Source organism: Crinia signifera, chromosome 11, assembly GCF_055691185.1.
Source record: "Crinia signifera chromosome 11, ASM5569118v1, whole genome shotgun sequence".
Classification (NCBI taxonomy): domain Eukaryota; kingdom Metazoa; phylum Chordata; class Amphibia; order Anura; family Myobatrachidae; genus Crinia; species Crinia signifera.
Window position 1 is genome coordinate 63692582 of NC_139227.1, and position 23534 is coordinate 63716115.

Below are 23534 nucleotides of genomic sequence, written 5' to 3' on the forward strand. Positions count from 1 at the left end.
GTGTAAGAAGCCTTAATGGGACATGTGAAACCGTAAGGTTTTTTGTCTATGGAATTTCATTGCTTTTTTTAATTTATTATTTAATTCAGAAATGTAAATAATTCACTGTAAGAATAAAGATTTTATTTTCTAAATGTTTAATGAAAATGTTCGTATCACTGTTCTGTGCAAAATGCTTAAATATTTTTTATTTACCAAGCAGAATTGTTTCTACTTATAACTTTAGTCAAAATACTTTGCTGCCTCTGCAGCGGATGCAGGGAGGGGGGGAGGCCACCAGTGTGCATGGTGCTGGGAGAGGAGGTGAGAAATCCAGCACTGGCTGATGGAGATGGGGTGCGATGCGGCAGCAGCCTTTGACTGAAGCTGGAGGAACCTCCAGTGTGCATGGTGCTGAGAGGAAGAAAGAATTCCAGTGGTGGCTTATGCAGGAAGGGGAGAGGTGGCAGCAGCTGGTTACAGTTGAAATTTTAGATTACTCCCAATTACTCCTTTTTAAATGTTTTGCCCTGAAATTTGGCATGCAGTACTGGGTGACAATTATATTCCAAATTTCTGCTCAGTAGGTTCAATCACTTTTGAGGTGTAGCCCCTCAAACACCATGCCCCATCAAGATTCAATGAACATGCCCTTCCAGCCCAGCATGCTTTCCTAAATGAGCCCCAGACTTCTCTACCTGATTTGGTTAAGGAAATTAGGAGGGGGCAGTGTTGGATTGCTCCTGTTTTCCAAAAAACAGCACCCGGCTGAACCAGCCAGAGGGGTAATACCATAGCAGGGGGACACTCTGTGTGGGGTCTCCAACATCACATTAACCAGCCCCAAAACTGGTAAGCCTAGGGCTAGATTTCCTTGGAGAGTAGGGCCCAAAAAAAGGAAATAGGTTCACCCCACCAGAGCTTTACCCTACTCCACTGGTGCCAGTGGGTGCAGAGTTCATGGTACATTTACAGGTAGCATACAGGTTAATAAAGGCCAGCCCCGGCATGCTGGCACTTGCAGATCCACAAGTGCAAGCATGTCCAGACATAAAGGTCCTGCTGGCACGAGTTTTGCCTGTAAAAACAATATTAAAATAAAGACACGACTCAGAATATTGTAAAAATGTATTATACTACACCTTCACTTGGGAAGCAGCTGTCTATAAGCTCTTATATGCTTATAGACAGCTGGTGGCATCTGATGTGATCTTCACCTAAGGGGCTGCCCCCTCCCCAAGGCTTGTGGCACCCTCTTCCTCTATCTTCACCTTGAGGGTAGCAGTTATTAAGCATGGCCACTGCCCATCCATGAGTTCCTCCGCATCTTTACCTGGGGGGGGGGGGGGGGCTTTAAGCTGTTGTGCATAGCAACCAGCCGTCCAGGACTTCCTCGCTGTCTACTTTCTTCAGGTTGTCTTCTCACCTCCTCCTCCACTGTCGGACAGCCTATCCCTGCCTTGCACAGGCTAATTTAATCCAGCCCAAGGAGGAAAGATGATGACATGATGAGCTGCTGTTAGCTTCCCATGGCCATCTTGAATTTCACTGGGTGATTTTAAACATGACACCATAAGCAAGTCAATCACAGCTTATGTTGCCATTTTTAAAATTAGCTATGCCTTCCACTCTCAGCCAATGAGTGGGCTGTCCCCTCATGAAACAGAAAACCTGGTGGGAGGTAGTGTTGGAGACCAGTGTGTGCAGGGTAAGGGGTAGCATAGGATAGCAGTGTGGGTGTGGAGGTGCAAGGTGAGGGGAAGTATAGGAAAGCAATATACGGAAGGAGGATGCAAGTTGATGGGTAGTGTAGCAGAGCAGTGTATAAGGGGAGGGGGTACAAGGTGAGGGGTAGTATAAGAGAGCAGTGAAGGGGTGTAGGGTATGGGGTAGTGTAGGATAGAATGCATAGCTCATTTTAAAAATGGCAACATGAGCTGTGATCTACTTGCTTATGGTGCCATGTTTAAAATCCCCCAGTGAAATTCAAGATGGCCTTTGAGGAGGTGTAGCAAAGTAGTGTAGGAAAGCAGTATCTGTGTGGATATTGGTTACAGGGTGAGGAGTGGTGTAGAAAAGCAAGGTGTGAGGGGAGGGAAATGCAGAGTGGGTGGTAGTGTAGAAGAGCAATTTGCACTGGTTGATGGTTAAGGGTAGTCTAGGAGTCCCAGGAGAGCAGTGGGTGCAGCTAGGGGGTTGCAGAGTGAAGGGTAGATTAGGAGAGCAGTATGTACAGGGAGGTGTGTAGGGTGAGGAGTAGTAAATGAGAGCAGTGTGTGGTGGGAGGGGGAGTAATTGTTGGGAGGAGGAGGTGCAGATTATTGTTGTAGAGCAGTGCGTGTGTGTGGGTCGGGTGCTGGGTGAGGTGTAGTGTATGGGGAGCAGTGTGTGAGGGGAGAGGATGCAGGTTGAGGGGTAGTTTAGAAGGGCAGTGCGTGCAAGCAGGGGGTTTAGGGTAAAGGGGAGGAGAGTGTACAGGGTGAAGGATAATGCACTAGAGCAGTGTGTGCGAGCAGGGTGTGCAGGGGAAGGGATAGTGTAGTTCAAATGTGTGCTGGGTGGGGGTAAAGGGTGATCTTGGACAGCAGTGGGTGCCTGGAAGGGTTGCAAAGTGAGGGGTAAAGCAGGAGAGCAGTATGTGCAGGGAGGTGGTGTAGGGTGAGTAGTAGTAAAGGAGAGCAGTGTGGGATGGGATGGGTTGCAGAGTGAGGCTGAGAGTAAGAAAGCAGTGTGTGCTGGGAGGGGTAACAAGGTGAGGAATAGTGTAGGAAAGCAATCTGCAAGAAAGGGGTGCAGCATAAGAGGTATAGTAAAAGAGTATTATTTGCAGTTAGGGATGAGGAATAGCGTTGGAGAGCAATGTATGCATTAAACATAGATTGTAAACTCCACTGGGGAAGGGACTGATGAATACGTGTGCGCTATATAAGAAATTTTATTAATAAATATGCAGGGAGAGCATTTGTGCTGGCAGGACATATGCAGGCACGACACATTAAGTGGGCGATTGGTAAGGTCTGCAGATTGACCAAAAGGCTGATTCATCATCCTAGCTTTAGAGAGAGCGGGCTATGGACAAAGGTGGAGACACAAAAAAATGGGGACAGAAAGAGAGATGGACACTGAAGGACAAACAGGGATTGAGAGAGAAAGAGAGAGGGGGGAGGCTGAAGGAGAGGTGGAAACAGGGGAAAATAGGGACTGAAACAAACTGATAAAAGAGAGGTGGAGACACTAAAGAAAAATATGGACTCAGACATAGAGCTCAGGGAGAGGTGGAGATACTGAGGGGAAAACTGCAATTCTGAGAGAGAAAGAGATGGCTGGGGGAAAGGTAGAGACACTGTAGGAAAAATTTGGCTTAGAGAGAGGGGGCTAAGACAAAGCTAGAAACACGGAGGAAAAAAATAGGGACATAGAGAGATAGAGAGGGCTTAGAAGGAGAGATGGACACTGAGGGACAAAGAGGGATTCAGGAAGAGTAAGGAGACATAGGGGGAAATATGGACGCAGACCAAGGGGTGAGGGAGAGGAAGAGACACTGAGAAAAAAAAGGGACTCAAAAAGAAGTGAAGACACTGAAAGAGGATGGCTAAGGAAGACCTGGAGACACTGAAAAATAGTGCTTTAGATAAAGAGGACTGAGGGAGTGGTGGAGACTGTGAGGGTACGAGTTCCTCAATCACTCAGACACCGAGCAGATGAAACCAGAAGAATGGTTTATTTTCCACAGCACGCACAAATAGACAATAAACAGTGGCAAAGGTAAATTGCAGAGTAGAAAGATATTCAGGTAGCAGGCCCAAACAGACAGTCCTTGTATAGTCACAGTCCCAGATCAGTTCCACAGGGCAAACTATCACTTAATCCCCACAGCAGTGATAGCATATAAGTCCACACGATACCTAGACAGAGCATAACCTCTTAGTCCAGGACAGTCCATCAATTCTCTCCCCTCTCTTCCTGCAAAACCCCAACTTACATCCCAAAGGCACCCCTCTCCCCCTCCCTCAGGAATTCTTAACCCTTCCTATGCTGGGTGCAGTTGCATGAATGTAACAGGGTCTCCTATTACCTGTCCAGGGGCTGATTAACTCACTCCCTTCATCTGGCTTTGAAGCTTGTGTATGTGAGGGATTTCACACCTTCATGTAAACAGATCTCTTCTCTGGAGAGTGACCCTGGTGTTATCCAGCCTTTAGCTTCTTGTTATTTGGGGGGGAAGTGTATGTCTCTGCCACTACCTGTTGTCTCTGTTACTAAACAGCCTATAAAGAGGTCCTTTGATCCCTGAACCAAAAACTATACACAAACTGAACAGATTCTAATCTAAGCATTTGGTCGCTTCTAGCCGGACCATTTGTCTCCACATACACAGTTACAATATTTAAGTAATACGCATTTGGGAAGACTGCCATAATTAACTTCATAGTCACAAATCCCTTATTCATGATACCATCACAGTTTACTAAGAACATTACCTGGAGGCAGTGACGTAACCACGGGCAAATGGTCTCAATGGTATAATGCTTACATGAATAAAGTCCTGGGAAATACAGACATACATAGGACTACAGGGTACAGACTGACTAAAGTGTACATTTTTCACTACAAATAATAAAATATCATAATTACAGTCTTACGGTCAGCCTGCTAACCTCACACTCCTCCCCCTACATCTTTAGTCACTGTGCCCAGTTGCTCAGGAACCAATAACAACCTGGAATAGCGGGATGCAGAGCCGAGAATCTGGGGTTTGGATGTACCACCGGAGTCCCACAGGGTGACATCATACCAAACCCATCTTGTAAAAGGCGGCTGGTTTGCCGAACCAGCAAGGGCATGATTACAGTCTAAGTCATACATTGGAACTAACAAGGGATGTAGCGATTCCTCTTCTTCGGATTCTGGGTACCCCCCCTCTGCAACATTGTAACCTACTAATACTTTTGCCTCGGGCACAATGGGGCGGGGACCACTTTCCACCTCCCCCTCTTGCCCACGGAACAGGGGCCAAACAGCAGGCCAATATAGGGGCTCTGGCCCTGGCACTTCCACCACCCCGTCATGTCCTTCCTCCCCCAGACCCAAACTAGGGGCATGGCAAATTTCAGTCCAGCATTTGGTCTCAATGTCCAGGGCTGAGGAGGGACCCTCCATCACAAACAATTCCGTTGGTGGCTGCAGGACAGGCTGTGTCAGCTCTGTCCCCTTAAAAGCCAGATGCTCACCTGCAGCTACTTCTGCGCACACCTCCTTCTCCGCGATAGCCTCCTTCCCCAGCTGAGTATGCTGGGCAGACCGAAACACGACGTCATCTGTGACTGGTGTGCTGGTGGCCTGGATGTTGTCGGATACTCCTCTAACCACGGTGATCTCCTCCTGGACGCAGTCCTCATAAATCCCCTGGCAGAAGGTTAATAATTCTGCACCTCCCACCTCAGCAAAAGGGAAGCAGTAGTGCAGCTCCTCCCGGGGTGCCTGGCGCAGAGGTCTCACTTCCTTCATTTTGGGGATAACCTTCCCCTGTATAGAACACTGAGCAGCTTCTCCCCTAGGCTGTGGGAGAAGCTGTTGCAGGCGGTGCCTTTCATCACGCCCCTTGCGACACTGATCTTGCCATGCTGGGGTATCCAGGAGCCCGCGATCAATCGCCTCTTCCTCTGCCACAATAAAGCACTCCTCCAGACACTCCAATTGTTCCCACACACTCAGCTGTGCACCGAAATAAAGGATACATGCCCGATAATCGGTAAATGCTTTTGTAGGATCTCCCTGATCGCGAAGGATCTGCTGAAGGATTTCCCCGCGAGTGCAGGATTGGATGGGTATACCTCGCAGCTGACATTCTGCTATCAGCTCCTCCATACTCATTTCTTCAAGGGCAGTTAGGGGCCCCCCTGACAACGACCCTTCTCTTGCGGTAACAATTAATTCCGTGGCAGACCCCTCGGTTGTCTGCCCAGATTGCAGTAGCCCCCTTCTAGACCCTTTCTCTGGTTCTATCTGGGGCATCAATTTATTCTGGACTTGTCCTTCAGCCTCAGAATATTGTCCTCTTTGTAGCATCTGGGTAACTGTAGCAATCACTTCCTCTGTGAATTCTACAAACTCTGGCTCCCCCAGCAGATTCCACGAGGTGGCCTGACCTTTACAGTGCAGGAATGCATCCCCCAGGTAACACAACTTGTCCTGTATGCTGGATACTCTCCACCCGCTGACCATCTGCTGAGCTTCTTCCCAGTACTCCCAGATATACTGCATTTTCCTGACAATAAATAACAGATCCGGCTTCCCAGCCTGCCGATACACTGAAGAACCTCCGTCCCTGAGCTCCTCCGCTCCAGGGGTCTTGAGGCATCGATTTTCTTTCCTTGGAAACATTTTCCCTTTCCACAGGAATGACACCTGCTCACTTGCTGAACATCACCTTATTGCATTTTCCGTTTCCTTACATATGGTCTGATCCTCTGTCCTCTGTGCTTTCTGTGCTCGATGGTTGGTGTCTGAATGATCCCACTGTCGCTGCCGCCAAATGTGAGGGTACGAGTTCCTCAATCACTCAGACACCGAGCAGATGAAACCAGAAGAATGGTTTATTTTCCACAGCACGCACAAATAGACAATAAACAGTGGCAAAGGTAAATTGCAGAGTAGAAAGATATTCAGGTAGCAGGCCCAAACAGACAGTCCTTGTATAGTCACAGTCCCAGATCAGTTCCACAGGGCAAACTATCACTTAATCCCCACAGCAGTGATAGCATATAAGTCCACACGATACCTAGACAGAGCATAACCTCTTAGTCCAGGACAGTCCATCAATTCTCTCCCCTCTCTTCCTGCAAAACCCCAACTTACATCCCAAAGGCACCCCTCTCCCCCTCCCTCAGGAATTCTTAACCCTTCCTATGCTGGGTGCAGTTGCATGAATGTAACAGGGTCTCCTATTACCTGTCCAGGGGCTGATTAACTCACTCCCTTCATCTGGCTTTGAAGCTTGTGTATGTGAGGGATTTCACACCTTCATGTAAACAGATCTCTTCTCTGGAGAGTGACCCTGGTGTTATCCAGCCTTTAGCTTCTTGTTATTTGGGGGGGAAGTGTATGTCTCTGCCACTACCTGTTGTCTCTGTTACTAAACAGCCTATAAAGAGGTCCTTTGATCCCTGAACCAAAAACTATACACAAACTGAACAGATTCTAATCTAAGCATTTGGTCGCTTCTAGCCGGACCATTTGTCTCCACATACACAGTTACAATATTTAAGTAATACGCATTTGGGAAGACTGCCATAATTAACTTCATAGTCACAAATCCCTTATTCATGATACCATCACAGTTTACTAAGAACATTACCTGGAGGCAGTGACGTAACCACGGGCAAATGGTCTCAATGGTATAATGCTTACATGAATAAAGTCCTGGGAAATACAGACATACATAGGACTACAGGGTACAGACTGACTAAAGTGTACATTTTTCACTACAAATAATAAAATATCATAATTACAGTCTTACGGTCAGCCTGCTAACCTCACAGAGACACTGATGGAAAAAGAGGGATTTAGACACAGAAAGAGGTGGGTCTGAATGAGTGGTGAAGGGACAGAGGAAAAAAATAGGGAGTGAGAGAGGGGGGTGAGGGAGAGGTTGAGATACTGAGACAAATAGGGACTCATGGATAAAGAGGGATGAGGTGTAGACACTGAGGGGAAAATAGAGATTAAGAGAGAGTGGGGGAACTGAGGGAGAGGTTAAGACAGCAAGAAATAGGGACTGAAAGAGTGGGGGCTGAGGGACAGGTGGACACACTGAAGAAAAATAAGGCGAAAGTTGGCTGAGAAACACAGTAGAAAAAAATAGCATACCTCCGAACAGTCCCGATTACCGCGGGAATGTCCCGGTTTTTGGGGACATTCCCGCATCCCTCTCGCGGCCAGCAGTGTCCTGCGGCGAAGGGGGGGGGGGGCTTTTGGGATTCCCCCTATCGGCTGCTGAGCTGCCAGGGGGCTGGGGGTATGGCTAGAGGCTCACATAGCCTCTGGGTCATGCCCCTATAGCGTCAAAACGGGGCGTGGCCTCACAGGAGAGCTGCAAGTATAGGCCACACCCCCTTTAATTAGGCCAAGTCCCCAAAATTTTAGCCGCGCCTCACTGTGTCCCTCCTTGGTCTCCCTACAAGTTGGGAGGTATGAAATAGTGATTACGAGAAAATAAGCTATGAGATTTAGAGACACTGTGAAAAATATAGGGACTAACAAAGACGGGTTGAGGAAAGGTGGAGACACAGTTCAAGAAAATAGGGACTCAGGGAAAGGTGGCTGAGACAGAGGTGATTAGACTGAGGAAAAAAAAAAGATTCAGACAGAGGGGGCTAAAGAAGAGAAGATATTAGGGGAGCTCACAGAGAGGTGAACTGGAAAATATAGGGACTAACAGAAAAAGGAGATGAGAGATCGAGAGACTAAGGGCCGCATTTATTAAACAATACTCCAATCTCCGATCCCTCCTGCATCCCCCATGTATCAACATTGGGCAGCAGTGCTTTGCATCCCTGGCTATTGTCATTCTGAGATGGCGATAGACCATTGTTGCCTATGGGCTACTGATCGCACTGCTGCCGGGGCAGTGCAATCAGCGGGGTCAGCTGGGGGTCAGCGCTAACCGCACATGCGCAGACCCCGGCTTCTGGATCAGCACATTGCAGGGACAGGTTCCTTTCAGAGCCCTGTCCCTGCACTTGTGGGATACATCCCAGCACTACTATCGCATTTTACAATGCAATCCTGGGCAGTAACATTCCACCCAGATCGCATTATAAATGCGTTACATGATAAATGGGTCCCTAAGTTAAAAGAAAAACAATTCAGGTCCAGATGTATCAAACTTCAAAAAGTGATAAAATGGAGTGTCTGAAGTTTCATTATGGGGGAGAAGGGGTATCAGCACACGTTATGTGCACTGATACCCCTTCTCCCCATCTATGAATGAAAGGGACACTATGCGCCCCTGTCCATATCAGCGCTGCTATCTAAATGATAGCAGGCCGATATGCAGGGCACCCGCTGATGCTATCTGCTTCACCAGCAGCAGTCTGGTGAAGCCCTATCTCCACAGCAGGGACAGCGGTGTCCCTGCTGCTGGCTCTGGGCTGCACTGGAGATCTTGCGTGAGTAGCGATATCCCATGCATGCCCAGTCCAGTCAGCTGGGGGGAAGGAGACACACTGATGCGCTGTCTCCTTAAGGGAACATCGCAGGAGGGGAGAGTTTGCGCTTCCCTGCTTCGGCAGACAAGATGTTAATACATCTTGTCAATGTCCTTTCCTGCTTCGCCTCATCAAATTAACTAATTTGGTATGAGGTGTGGCAGAGGGGAGGAGGGAGCACCTTGCACTGGCCTCATCACTGTCAGAAAGCAGGCCGGGGCAGCTGTCACTAATGATGGATGGAAGTAGGCTGTCTCTGTGTGGTGGGCTGCGGCTGATCAGTGGCCCACCACTATTGAGGGGACTGGCGGCCAGACGTTAGCTGTTTGTGAAGGGGGGTGCTGCAGGGATAGAGCGGCCCGGGCCCTACCCTCTTTGCCAGTACCGGGACAGTTATCCCCATAGCAACCCCCTGAAGGCGGCCCTGCACCAGAGCCCAGTTTGGAATGGGAGGGGGGACAAGGGTCAGCACCAGAGCTCAGTGTGGGGTGGGAGACAGGGGGTGGAGCCACGATTGAATGGGGGAGGGGGGGCGCAGGTGAGTAGGGGGGACAGTTGCCACAGGCCACAGGGGGGGGGGTTGCCCCACAGGTAAGAAGGGGGTGAGGGGTGGGGGGTGGTTGCCGCGGGTGAGATCTCTGTATAATATACTGTGAGTGTCTGCACTGTGAAGTAGATCTCTGAATGTATGCTCTTCCTGTCCTGTCACCCTGAAGCTGAAAGCACCCTGTCTGCTGCAGGGTGATAGGACAGGGAGTGCGTACATACAGAGATCCACTACTGCGGACACTTGCAGTATAATCTAGTATTAATAAACCAGCCATCAGCCGCTGCTGCCTCTAGAAGCCCCCAGTGTATGTAGGTACTAGGGATTGCCATCGACCATGGATGATTAGAAATCATTGATGGTTTATGGCCGATGTTGAATAGTTTTGCCATCGATGGGGGAGAACCACATGTTTTCCCACCTTCGATGTCAAGTTTAAACAAATACGGTAGTTTTGATTTGGCATGTTCCCCAAGGTGCCGGAACACGAAGCATAGCTTCGCCCCCGGCACCCGCGAAGCCTCGCCCCCACATTTTGATTGGCCCACAGACCAATCAAACAAAGAAAATGGATGACCATCGATATTTAAAAACATCGATGGTCATCCATTGAATATCTCTACACTATCGATGCCCCCCCCCCTGTGAAGTAGACCTCAGTATGTACACTCTCCCTGTCCTGATACCCTGCAGCTAAAAGCACACTGCTGCAGGGTGAGAGGACAGGGAGTGCATACATACAAAGATCCACTACTGCAGACATTCCTACTCTGAAGTAGAGCTCTATATGTACTCTCTACCTGTCCTGACACCCTGCAGGCTGCAGCTGAAAGCACACTGCCGCTCTCTGCTGCAGGGTGACAGGACAGGCAGAGGGAACATACAGAGATCAACTACTGCAGACATATAGTATTAAATAAGACAGTCAGCCAGCAGCTGCTGCTGCTGCTCCAGAAGCCCCCAGTGTATAAAGCAGCTGCATGCCAGTCATCTCGTGGCCATGCCCCCTGCCCGCCCACACACTGTGAAGTAGACCTCTGTATGTACGCTCCCACTGTCCTGTCACCCTGCAGCTGAAAGCACACTGTCTGCCGCTCTCTGCTGCAGGATGACAGGACAGGGAGTGCGTACATAGAGAGATCTGCTACTGCGGACATATTATAGTAGCACATTCTGCTGCCTCTGGAAGCCCCCAGTGAACAGTATGTACTGTAGCTGCACGCCCAGTCCTCTCATCGCCACACCCCCTGCTCGCACAGGCAGGGTGCAGAAGTAGACCTCTGTATGTACGCTCTCACTGTCCTGTCACCCTGCAGCTGAAAGCACACTGTCTGCCACTCTCTGCTGCAGGATGACAGGACAGGGAGAGCATACATACAAAGATCCATTACTGTGCACATATAGTTGCACATTCTGCTGCCTCCGGAAGCCCCCAGTGAACAGTATTGTATGGACTGTAGCTGCACGCCCAGTCCTCTCATGGCCACGCCCCCTGGTCGCCGCCCCCCACTGTGAAGTAGACCTCTGTATGTACGCTCTCCCTGCTGCCCTGTCACCCTGCAGCTGAAAGCAAACTGTCTGCCGCTCTCTGCTGCAGGATGACAGGACAGGGAGTGCGTACATAGAGAGATCTGCTAGTGCGGACATATTATAGTAGCACATTCTGCTGCCTCTGGAAGCCCCCAGTGAACAGTATGTACTGTAGCTGCACGCCCAGTCCTCTCATCGCCACGCCCCCTGCTCGCACAGGCAGGGTGCAGAAGTAGACCTCTGTATGTACGCTCTCACTGTCCTGTCACCCTGCAGCTGAAAGCACACTGTCTGCCACTCTCTGCTGCAGGATGACAGGACAGGGAGAGCATACATACAAAGATCCATTACTGTGCACATATAGTTGCACATTCTGCTGCCTCCGGAAGCCCCCAGTGAACAGTATTGTATGGACTGTAGCTGCACGCCCAGTCCTCTCATGGCCACGCCCCCTGGTCGCCGCCCCCCACTGTGAAGTAGACCTCTGTATGTACGCTCTCCCTGCTGCCCTGTCACCCTGCAGCTGAAAGCACACTGACTGCCGCAGGGTGACAGGACCAGGAGAGCGTACATAGAGAGATCTACTACTGCGGACACTCGCCGCATGCCCAGTCCTCGTGAGGCCACGCCCCCCCCCCCCCCCCATGGAGAGATTGTGCGGCGTGTGGTACTATGGATGGCGGGGTAGCCGGGCTTGTGCAGTAGCGCTAGCTGGTAGAGTGTGTCCCAGGAAACCAGGGGACCTGGCCATTCTAAAATGTACCCATTTTCAGGTAAAATACTTGCTAGACCTGACTGCAGTTCGTATTGCTTTACAGTCGGCCATCTTGGTAGACGCAAGTGAAGCCTCTCTGAGTACTCCCCCTGGTGGTGGCATTTGCGCATGCGCAACAAGTTGGAGCTCCTATCTTTATAATGGGGGACGTTTCACTAAATTATAAAAAAACTGTACCTATCTGAAAATCCTCAACCCCAAAAGGCACTCCACTGGGACAATATCTACCTAATAAAACAAACCCCAAGTCTCAATTGTTCCCCTACCCCGAGTTATGCCTTCCCAAAAAACCCCTCATAGACTAACATGGGTGACAAAGTGTCATTTCTGGAGTGTCAGAAAAAAACTGACAGTTGGAAGTTTAGATCGCTCCCAATTGGTCATTTTTTAATATTTCGCCCTGAAATTTGGCATGCAGCACCGGTTGACGATTCTACGCGTACATGCCAAATTTCAGCTCAGTACGCCCAGTCACTTTTGAGGTGCAGTCCCTCAAACACCATGCCCCCATCCGAAAAGTTCCCTATGGGAAAAATCCGTTCGTTGGATTCAGCCTTAATATAAGGGCACTACCGTGCCCTTATAATATATATATATATATATATGTGTGTGTGTATACCGCACCGATTACCACCGATCGCCAGCCCCCCCCTCCCACCTGGCAGCCCCCCTCCCTCCCACCCACCCGGCTGCCCCAGCACCCCTCCCACCCCCCCGCCAGCCGCAGCGCCAGCCCCCCTCCCAAAGCTGGTGACTAAAATGGGGTCACTTGTGGGGGGGTTCCACTGTATTGGTGCTTCGGGGGTCTTGCTAATACGACATAGCACCCACCATTCATTCCACCACCAAAAATCACTCCTTCCCTTCTGAGTCCTGCCATGCACCCAACTGGTATTTTTTGGTCACACGTGAGGCATTGCCGTACTCGGGAGAAATTGGGGCACAGATTTTGGGGTGCTTTGTCTCCTTCATTCCTTGTGAAAATAAAAAATTTTGAGCCAGAACTGCATTTTTCTGTAAAAAATTAAATTTTTTTACACAAAAATGCAGATCTGGCTCAAAATTTTTCAAAAACTTTGATACAACTGAGCTGTGAAAATGAAAAATTAATTTTTTTCATTTTCACTGCCCAGTTGTACCACAATTGGTGAAACCCCTGGGGGTTTGAAATGTACACTATACCCCTAGATGAATTCCCTGATGGGTGTAGTTTGCAAAATGGGGTCACTTGTGGGGGGGGGTACCTAACTTTTAGCATCTTATGGTGCCTAGAAACCTACATGGTGCCTAAAAAATAATCTCATAAAAAGGAGGCTCCAAAATCAAGTAGGTGCTCCTTCTATTATGAAGCCTGTGGTTTGGTCACCGTGCACACTAGGGCCACATATAGGATATTTATGAAAACCAAAGAATTGGGGGAATCAATTTTTAGTCACATTTCTCTAGTAAAATCTACTGTGTTCCTTAGAAAAATGTATTAAAATTGCAAATCTGCAAAAAAAATGAAATTTTGAAATTTCACCTACACTTTCTTTTAATTCCTGTGAAACACCTAAAGGGTTAACAAACTTCCAAAATGCTGTTTTGAATACTGTGAGGGGTGCAGTTTTTGAAATGGTATCATTTATGGGGGTGTCTCACATACAAGTCACTCAAAGTCACATCATAACTGACCTGGTCCCTAAAAAAATCAGAGTTTGAAATTTTCTTGAAAATTTGAGAATTTGCTATTCATATTTTAAGCCTCCTAGTGTCCAAAAAATGAAAATGAGGTTGAAATAATGATGGCAACATAAAGTAGACATATGGTCTATGTTAGTTATTCACTATTTTGAGTGGTAAGATTATTTGTCTCACAAGCAGAAAATTTAACATTTTGCAAATCGCAAAATTTTCCATTTTTTACGACATTTTGGTATTTTTCACAAAAAAACACAGACTGTATCGACGAAAATTTACCACTAACTTGAAGTACAATGTGTCACGAGGATAAGTAAAAGCAAAAAAAAGTTATCCCCACTTAAGTGATACATGCCAGATTTGAAAAAAAAGGGCTCTGTCAGGAAGGCAAAAACTGGCTCTGTCATGAAGGGGTTAAACTTGTGTGCATGTGCTGCCCCTTGTGTTTTTAAGTCTATTTGTGGAAGTGGGAGCCATGAGTATTACTACTATGACTATTATTAGGAATTTTATATTATTTTAAATATACTTTCTTATGAGACTGTTTTTTTGTTTCGTTTTTACAAATATTCTGTGATGACTTTTGGAGGAATCAAACTAGTAGAGACCTCTTTCAGTTGGTAGATAGTATTTCTTTGTGCGTGTTTTTTTAAATCTATAATTATAATTTTTTTTTAAATCAGTTTCCAGAACTTGGGCATTCAGTGTGTGAAAAAGAGGGAAGTGGAGGATGCCATTGCCCAGCGTCTTCGTACAAACAATAATCCTTTTAATGGTAATGCATAAGTATACACAATAATATATCCTCCTTTTTTTACTCTGTCCACTTTCTATTCCCATTTTTATTTTTCAACTTTTTTTTCTTTCCTTTCAGTCCCTGTGGAAGATCTCAAGTCCGACTATGACCTGAACACTGTTTGCCTCTGTTTTCAAGTTTACATACGTGACCAGAGCGGGACACTTCTTCCTCTGCAATTTGTGGTTTCCCAGCCCATTTATGACAACCGTAAGAGATTTGGATTCAGACCAATTGCATATAATCTTATACTAAATTCCTGTAGTTTGATGGGTGTTAATAATAACCTGTCAAAGATTTTGGAGACAACCATCTTGTTCATTTAATGATCATTTTATGTGTGCAAACAGACAACTTTAAGTTCTGTGAGTAAGCAAACAGCACAGCCAGCACACTAGATTCCACAAAAGTCATCATAGTGTTTCCTATAGAAGTTTTCCAGGAAGATTGCATTTTAAATGGTTTCATCGTGTTGTGTGTGTGTGTGTGTGTGTGTGTGTGTGTGTGTGTGTGTGTGTGAATTGTGGTGACTAATGTGTAGTTATGTCATCTGTTTATATTTAGAATTTTTCTTTCTCAACTCCCCCCACACATTTCTTATCAATACCTCCTAAAAGCCCCCATACACTAATCCGACTTGTCCTAATGAAAAGTTGGACCAGTTTGCCCTTGAGAGGCTCCCCGGGAGGCTGCTTACGATTTAGCACTTGCTGTGCCAAATTATACATGCAATAATTTGCATGTGATTTATTGCATGTATATTCCCGGGGAGCTGGTAGCCAATCAGCGTCTGGCCAGTCTTTTCAAATTCAGCAGTGTTTCCTGCGCCGCCACCCGGCAAATATCGCTACTTAGTTCCCAGCTGCCACACGTATCCACTGACTTACTGCCCAGCACTGCAGGAACCCTGTGCCACACGGACCCTTCTGCCTGAATGTCGCTTCCCAGCTGCTGCTGCTGCACATAGGTGTGTGACAGCAATGATTCACCACTGTAACACACCTACGAATCGGACCAACACATCGTGGGAGCCAAAAAGCACCCTCGATGTGCCGTTGATGGGTCCAATCTGACATATTGAACCTGCAGCAGGTTCAATCTGTAGGGTCCGACTGTATGTGTCAAACTCCTCCGATGTGGGCCGATTTCGCGCCGAATCAGTCAGTATCTGGCAAAATCATTCCAAATCGGAGAAGTGTATGGGCACCTTAGACTTCACATGGTGCCATTCAACAGACTGCCTCATATGCCCAATATATAGTAATAACATACTTGATAAGCATTCTTACAGCTTATCTGATTTTATAAATTGGATCATAGATTTTCCTTTTCACATACTACATTAGAAGTGCCTTACTTTGCTAGAAAAATTCTACCTGCTTTTTGGTCCATAAACCCACAAATGTAGTAACAAAAGATAATCGTAAAGGATTTAAAGCGTTAATTGCATAAAAAAAATTACCTCCTTCTATGAAAAATTGCAGCCATTATAGATCGAAAATGAGCCAGAAGATCTTCTGTTAAACACCTCTCGGATCTGAACTATAAGAGGTGTCTATAATCACTTATGTTTTGTTGAACACCTTACCTGTAGTTAAGTCCCATGGCAAACTGACAGATGTCCTAGTTGAAGATACCATTTTAATAAAACTTGTGTGTGTTGAGCTGCAGAGGTTTTTCCAGCTGGCTCTTGCTGGCTGGTAGGATATAATTGGCTGAATAATATGATGTCTTATTAAAGTGTCATGATAATTGAGATTGCCACAATCCAGAGGAATTCCTCATTCATTGACACTCATCGGGTGACTTGATTCAACTTCTTTTCTTCACTGGAAGTCCATTGGCTTTTTGAAAAGCTTGGATGCTTTCCTGTCAATTTCCTCTATTTAAGGGTTGCCTTTTCCTTATGGTGTATGGATTTTCTAAATTCAAAAACCTTGAACTGCACTATTAGTGTCCTTTTTTATTTTGCCCATTTTGGGGTGCTTTTTTGGTATGTGGGTGTCTTACAGAAATGGTTAGATGCACATTTAAAAGTTCTGTAAACTTACATTTGGATTAAAATTGGGAAAAGTGTGGAACAGATACTCAGATGAGCGCTGTACAGTGCCTCTAAAGTAAACCAATTATGTGTGATGCAGATACACCATAAGTGACTCCAATGCTACAATATTACCGCCTTCTGTTTTTTTTTCTTATCTACGGTTTAGATCAGTGTCTGGCTAAGGAGCTTTCCTTTGGTGCAGTGAAATTCTGTAGTTTGTGTTAACGAAAGAGAAGATACCAAAACGGGATTTTTTTTTTTTTATTTAAGTAGTTTGGCTTGTTTCAGTAGATTATAGTCCATAGAAATGTGTAGAAGTAATGGTAAGCTTGGACTGCAGCATTTTTTAGCCCTTTTAGTAAGTTTGGTATTTCTATTCGACTGCTATATGGTTAGTTCATCCTTTTTTTTTTTTTGTCTTAATATTGAGAATAAAAGATTACAGTATAATAAGGATATGGTGGGTTTTTCATAGACTGTCACAATGTCCATAAATTCCTGCTATCAACCTTATTCATGCTTGTGATAGATGTTCCACCTTCTTGCATATATTATTGACAAGTGGATACTGCAATTACACTGAAATATACATTTTTATTTTATATTTTGCCTCATAGGAGCTCCTAACACTGCTGAGTTGAAGATTTGCCGTGTTAACAAGAATTCTGGGAGCTGCTTGGGAGGAGATGAAATCTTTCTGCTGTGTGATAAAGTGCAGAAAGGTATGGGACATTGGTCCGAGGCTGCATTTTAAAAACGTCTTGCTCTAATGGTGTGTACATGCCGGCCGAGCTGATATTGGCGGCTGGCGGAGTGTCGGCATCGTCTGGCAGGGAATGAGGGGGTGGCATGGCGGGAGCTATGCTGCATTGAGCAGCATGGCCCCCGTTCCCAGATAGTAAAAATAGATTGTGCTGCTCTGTCTATTTTTTTGTTTTCAGTATTTGTTTCATAGCAGGGCGCCCAGTACGCATTTAGTGTACTGGGCTATTCTCCGTAGTGAACTCGCATTGCGTAGCGTGTATAGTGCTGTGCGATGCCCATAAGTGCACAGGAGTGCTTATACAATGAAATATCGCATGGCGCGAAATGCGATATTTCATTGTACAAGCACCCATGCGATGAGATGTCATGGGTGCTTAGTATGAGATGTGATGCAATGACATTTGATTTGTGCATCGTATTATATGTGGTGGGTGCTTACAATTGTAAGCACGTATGGCATTGTTTTGCGTCGCCCCCAGTTTCAACGCCAACCCGAATCGTGGCGAGCTCAGCGGAACGAGTCCTCCGACATTTTCATACCCCCACTATCCACGTCGGCGTGGATTTGATTTTATATAGTGTGGCAAGCGCAGCGGAATACATGTAAAGTAATCCCCGGTCCTCGCTGCGCTCGCCACACTATGTAAAATCAGCTCCATGCCGACGTGGATAGTGGGGGGGTATAAAAAGGTTGGAGGACGCGTTCCGCCGCCCCTCGCGGGGCTCGCTGCGCTCTCCAGGCTTCGGGTTGCCATTGATACTGGGGGTGACAGAGAAAAGGACAGCCAAAATGACAGGGAAGGACAGGGAGCGGGAACAGGAGCATCGCATGCTACTACTATACGTTATGCGATGCAATGCGATTTCAACAAACACTTAAACTGCGCTCCTGGTTTGCACCATGTGTGAATTTAAAGGTAAAATACTGTCCCTTTAAATTTCTGTAAATCTCATGTTGCCAGAGAGATGAAAAAAAAACCACATCATTGTGTAGATGGTTTAACACATAAAGTGAATTTTAGAATTCATCTATTCTAAAATTCCCTTTATGTGTTAAACCATCTGCACAATGATGTGGTTTTTTTTTTTCTTCTCTCTGGCAACATGCTCATTGTATTGGCTGCATGAGCTAGATTATTTCTACAGATATCAGGAAAATTAAAGAAATTTAAAGGGACTGTATTATTTTCTTTTAATTCACACACAGGATTATAATAAAGTGTGTGTGTGTGTGTGTATATGTGTATATATATATATATATATATATATATATATATATATATATATATATATATATATATATGTGTGTGTGTATATACAGGGCTATTTTTGTGCAGGCTCTAGCAGGAACTGTGGCCCTTATTCTAGTTCACTCTTTCTGACAAAATATTTCTTAGATGGACAAAACCATGAGCACTGCAGGTGAGGCAGGTGTTACTTGTGCAGAGATAATTAGATTTGGGTGGGGTTTTACACCTGCCTCACCTGCAGTGCTCATGGTTTTGTCCATCTAAGAAATATGAACTAGAATAAGGGCCACAGTTCCTGCTAGAGCCTGCACAAAAATAGCCCTGTGTATATATATCTCTATCTCTCTCTCTATCTCTATCTCTATCAATACTATGGGGATAGAGTTCCTCCGCAGGAGAGACAGGCACATTAAAACTTTCAGTGTGGGTGCACTGGCTCCTCTCCCTCCACTAGTCAGTTTTAGAAAAATGTGCGTCAGGAGAGGCAGTGCTTCTGGGTGCTCCAGACTTTTTTTTTTTTCTACAATTTTATTTTAGTTTATTATTTTGGGGCGCTGCTTTGGACCAAGCAGCTGTCCTGCTTCTTGGGACTCAGGGGAAGGGCCAGTCCCCGGCCTCTTAAGGCGCAGAGCTGTCCCTGCTGCAGGACCTCCGTCCTATGTGGGGCTTGTCACCGCCAGCATTGCACTGCAGCGAGCAAACCCCCCTGCTGCCGCACACCCCTGGCACGGTCCGAAGACGTCTGTGGTGAGTACTGGTTGGGGGTCCCACCAGGGGACACCCCAACTGCTTGTGCGGCAGTAGGGGCGGCCCTCACGTAGGGACCGCGCGACACCCCCCCCATTAAACTGGCATAGGGTGTTTGCCGCTGGACTACCAGGGCTAGCCATTGTCTGTTTTTAACTTAAAAACGCATTTTGCCAGTATAAATATGTTGAAGGCTCCAGCTCTGTGTACAGGGGGTGGGTCTTCACTCAGAGCGAGACCAGGCTTTGCTGGGCGCACACTTTCTCTGCTTCCTGCTTCTTCATGCTTCCTGAGGTCGCCATTTCAGCTCCTCTGTGGTGTGGTGGATCCTGATCCTTACGGCACGGCAGAGACAGCAAGTTAAAGGCTATTTAGCGCTGCCTAGCACTGTATTTACACTGTGTTACCTCCCCATGGCAGCCACTAATTGGTTAAGTCCCCGAGGGTAGTATACTGGATAGGAAACGGGAAAAAAAAAAAGAACACTGGCCCCTATATAAGCTCCTCCTACATAGGTATCAGTGTCTTTTTTTCCTTTCCAGGGTAGTGGACAGGCTTACCCTGAGTTGCCAGCCATCTCCACTGCCTAGAGTTGTTTGGGTAGAGGCCAAATTTGGAAAGGTACCCCGCTGTCGAGTGCAGTAAGGGCTACCTGTGTCTGCTGGGCGGAAGCATCCAGGTGCCTGGAGCAGAGATGCGGCGCTGAGAAGATGGAGCAGGGCGCTTCCGTGGAGCATGCCGGCGTCTGAGGTCAGTGTGCAGCTGAATGGCTTGGCCGGAAGACTGCTGAAGGAAGCGCCCTGCGGGCGCTCTAAGCTTCGTCTATCTCCGGCTGGAGTCTGACGTCAGGAGGCGGGACCCAGCCGGGGAGTGGGAGTGCGACGCTGACTCGTGGCGTTTGGCGTCATCAGTGACGCGGTGGGGACGCCAGAGATGTGTACGTGTCATCGGGACACGCCCAGCAAGTTTTTTTTTTCAATTTAAAGCCTGGAAAATTAGCGTTTGTGGCGGCACCAGGCAGGATTGATTCTGAGCACAGACCCAGCAGACCGGTAAGACTCCTAGGACAGCTTTGGCTGGAGGAGTATAATTATGCTGTGTGTGTGTGTATATGTGTGTATGTATGTATATGTGTATGTGTATGTGTATATATATATATATATATATATATATATATATATATATATATATATATATATATATATATATATATATATATATATATATATATATATATATATATATATACACACATACATACATACATATACACACACACACACACACACACACACACACACACACACACACATACATACATACATACATACATACATACATACATACTCTGATGGTATTGTCTATGTTGCTACTAGCTCAAGGCTGTTAAGCAAAAAAAGACAGCATAATGGAGGATGATAAAAGGCGAAAGATATCGGGGTAAGCCAGGAACTTGGAGTGTGTGTGTTATTGTTGTACTGGGCAGGTTATGACTACTGCATATGCTGTTTTAGATCTGACACCAGCAAAGGAAAAGCAGATGTCAAGGCTAAGCATAAGAAATATCATCCATCAAAATGTACTTTGTGTGACAAAGCATTACCAGACAAGTGCATAGGCTCCACTTGTGAAGCATGTAAAATAGCCCAGTGGGGGACATTACCGCAGATGACAGAGCTTATAAGCATGTTAAAAACAGCACTGGCTGACACGTTTGTAACTAAGCAGGACATGGAGAAAATGTCTGCTAAAAGAAGCAGGGCTGTTTTATCAGATGGATCGGATGATTCTGCAGAGGGCCTATGCATTAAAGATGATGTCTTGGAGGAAGGAGAGCTAGATCAGGATAAAACAGATTTGGATTTCTGAACCCTTAGAGCCATTAGAGAGGTTTTAGATCTTCCTTTGGAGGAACCCACTGAGGGGATCCAGAATAAGCGGAATTAGAAAATGCATTTAAAACTGCTTGGCAGAACCCTGAAAAGAGGTTTCAGCTCTCAAAGAGGTTTGCTAATGCATACCCCTTTGACCCTGTGGGTAGAAAGAAGTAGGAGGAGCCACCTGTTGTGGACTCGTCAGTCTCCCGCCTTTCCAAGAAGGTACTATTACCAGTCCCAGGTTTATCCACACTTAAGGACGGTGCCGATAGTAGACTTGAGGCCACGCTCAAGTCCATGTACATGGCCAGCGGGGCCTCCCAACGCCCAGTACTGGCCAGTTGTTGGATGGCCAAGGCCATTTATACTTGGTCCACACAAATCCAAGAGAGTTTGTTGGGGGACATGTCAGGTAGGTGATAATCTGCATCACATTCAGGACACAGCAAGGATGCTTTGCAAGCACAAAAAGAATTGGGCGCAATAAATGTGCGCAATTCGGCCATGGCGGTGTCTGCCCGGAGGGCCCTGTGGTTGTGTCAGTGGGTTGCGGATGTGGATTCAAAGAAAAGTGTGGAAAGCATTCCTTTCACTGGAGATAGGCTCTTTGGAAGTGAGCTGGATGATTGGATCTCCAAGGCTACGGCAGGTAAATCCACTTTCCTTCCGTCAGCACCCACAGCTGCAAAACGCTCTTCCATGGGTCCTTCCCAGCAGTCCTTTCATGGGTCAAGTTTCACCCCCAGGCCAGAGGTGCCTCCAATGCTAACAGAGGCACAAGAGACAAGTTTAGGAAGGCTAACCCCTCAGGCCATCAGGACCGTGCAACCATAGCTTACAACCAACACTTCAGCCATGTGTGGGATGCCTCGTGCCTAGATACCTGGGGGTCTTATTTCGCTAGGCTACAAGCTGGAGTTTGCAAGGCTCCTCCCTGACGATACTTCAAGTCGGATATTCCAGCCTCAGTAGAGGATCGGAAACTCCTACAGGGAGCTATTCAAAGGCTCCTCCAGTCAAAGGTGATTCTACCGGTTCCAAGGCAGGAACAAGGTCTGGAATATTATTCCAACCTTTTCCTTGTGCCGAAACCGGACGGTTCAGTAAGATTGAACCCCCTTTCTTCAGGTGTTCAAATTCAAAATGGAGACACTCCGTTAAGTAATCTCCAATCTGGATCAAGGGGAGTTCCTAGCCTCCATAGATGTGAAGGACGTCTACTTACACATCCCGATTTGGCCCCCGCATCAAACCTTCTTAAGATACGCACTGGGAGACGACCATTACCAATTTCAGGCGTTACCCTTCGGCCTGTAAACGGCTCCGCATCTTTACAAAAGTAATGGTGGAGACGATGTCCCTCAGGCTTCAGAGGGTAAATGTGATCCCTTACCTAGACTACCTGCTAATCAAGGCAGGATCGGTGGAGGCCTTGAGGAGTGTGCTCAATCTGACCATGCAGATTCTGAGAGACCACGGGTGGATTTTAAATATACCAAAGTCCTTGTTGATCCCAAGTCAGAGAATGGTGTTTCTGGGCATGATTCTGGATATACTGGAACAGAAAGTGTTTCTGCCAGTGGAGAAGGCTACAGCCATACAGCAACTGGTAAGAGAGGTTCTGACAGATCCTCTATTCACTGTGCATCTCTGCCTGAAGTTGTTAGGCAAAATGGTGGCTTCGTTTGAAGCTATCCAGTTTGCCCGTTTTCACTCCAGAACCTTCCAGCTGGATATTCTGACACAGTGGTCGAGGTCACCCCTGCTAATGCACAGGAAGATTCGCCTGTCAACACAGACCAAACTCTCTCTGCAGTGGTGGCTAATTTCGCCCAATCTCCTGGCGGGTCGGTGTTTCCAGATCCAGGATTGGCTTCTGTTAACCACGGATGCTAGTCTAAGGGGTTGGGAGCTGTGATACAGGGAGTCCGGCTCCAAGGCAGATGGTTTCCATTGGAATCCAGGTTGCACATCAACAAGCTGGAGTTACAGGCAGTTTAGTATGCTCTGTTACAAGCGGCTCCGATGTTACAGGGCAGGGCGGTGCAAGTCCAGTTGGACAATGCAACCACGTTTGCGTGTATCAACCGCTAAGGAGGGACGAAAAGCATGCCTTGCATGAGAGAAACTAACAAGATATTCTCCTGGGCAGAGCACCATGTGAAGGCCCTGTCGGCAATCTTCATCCCGGGGAGGCGGACTTGCTAAGTCGTCACGACCTTCATCCCGGGGAATGGGGGCTGCATCCACAAGTGTTCAGTGCCATCGTGGATCTGTGGGGGCTCCCTCAGATCGACCTCGTGGCTGAATCACAAGGTGGACAGGTACTGCGCAA

General features: G+C 46.9%; 1 protein-coding gene across 3 annotated transcripts in view; it reads left to right on the top strand.

Moving 5' to 3' along the window:
• Positions 1 to 23534, top strand: part of RELA (RELA proto-oncogene, NF-kB subunit) — an 85541-nt gene that overhangs the window by 56866 nt on the left and 5141 nt on the right. For all 3 annotated transcript variants that reach the window (XM_083164288.1, XM_083164289.1, XM_083164287.1), the window contains 3 exons: positions 14404 to 14495; positions 14595 to 14726; positions 17178 to 17282. In XM_083164288.1, the coding sequence (XP_083020414.1) occupies positions 14404 to 14495; positions 14595 to 14726; positions 17178 to 17282 (329 nt within the window). The remainder of the gene's footprint in view (positions 1 to 14403; positions 14496 to 14594; positions 14727 to 17177; positions 17283 to 23534) is intronic.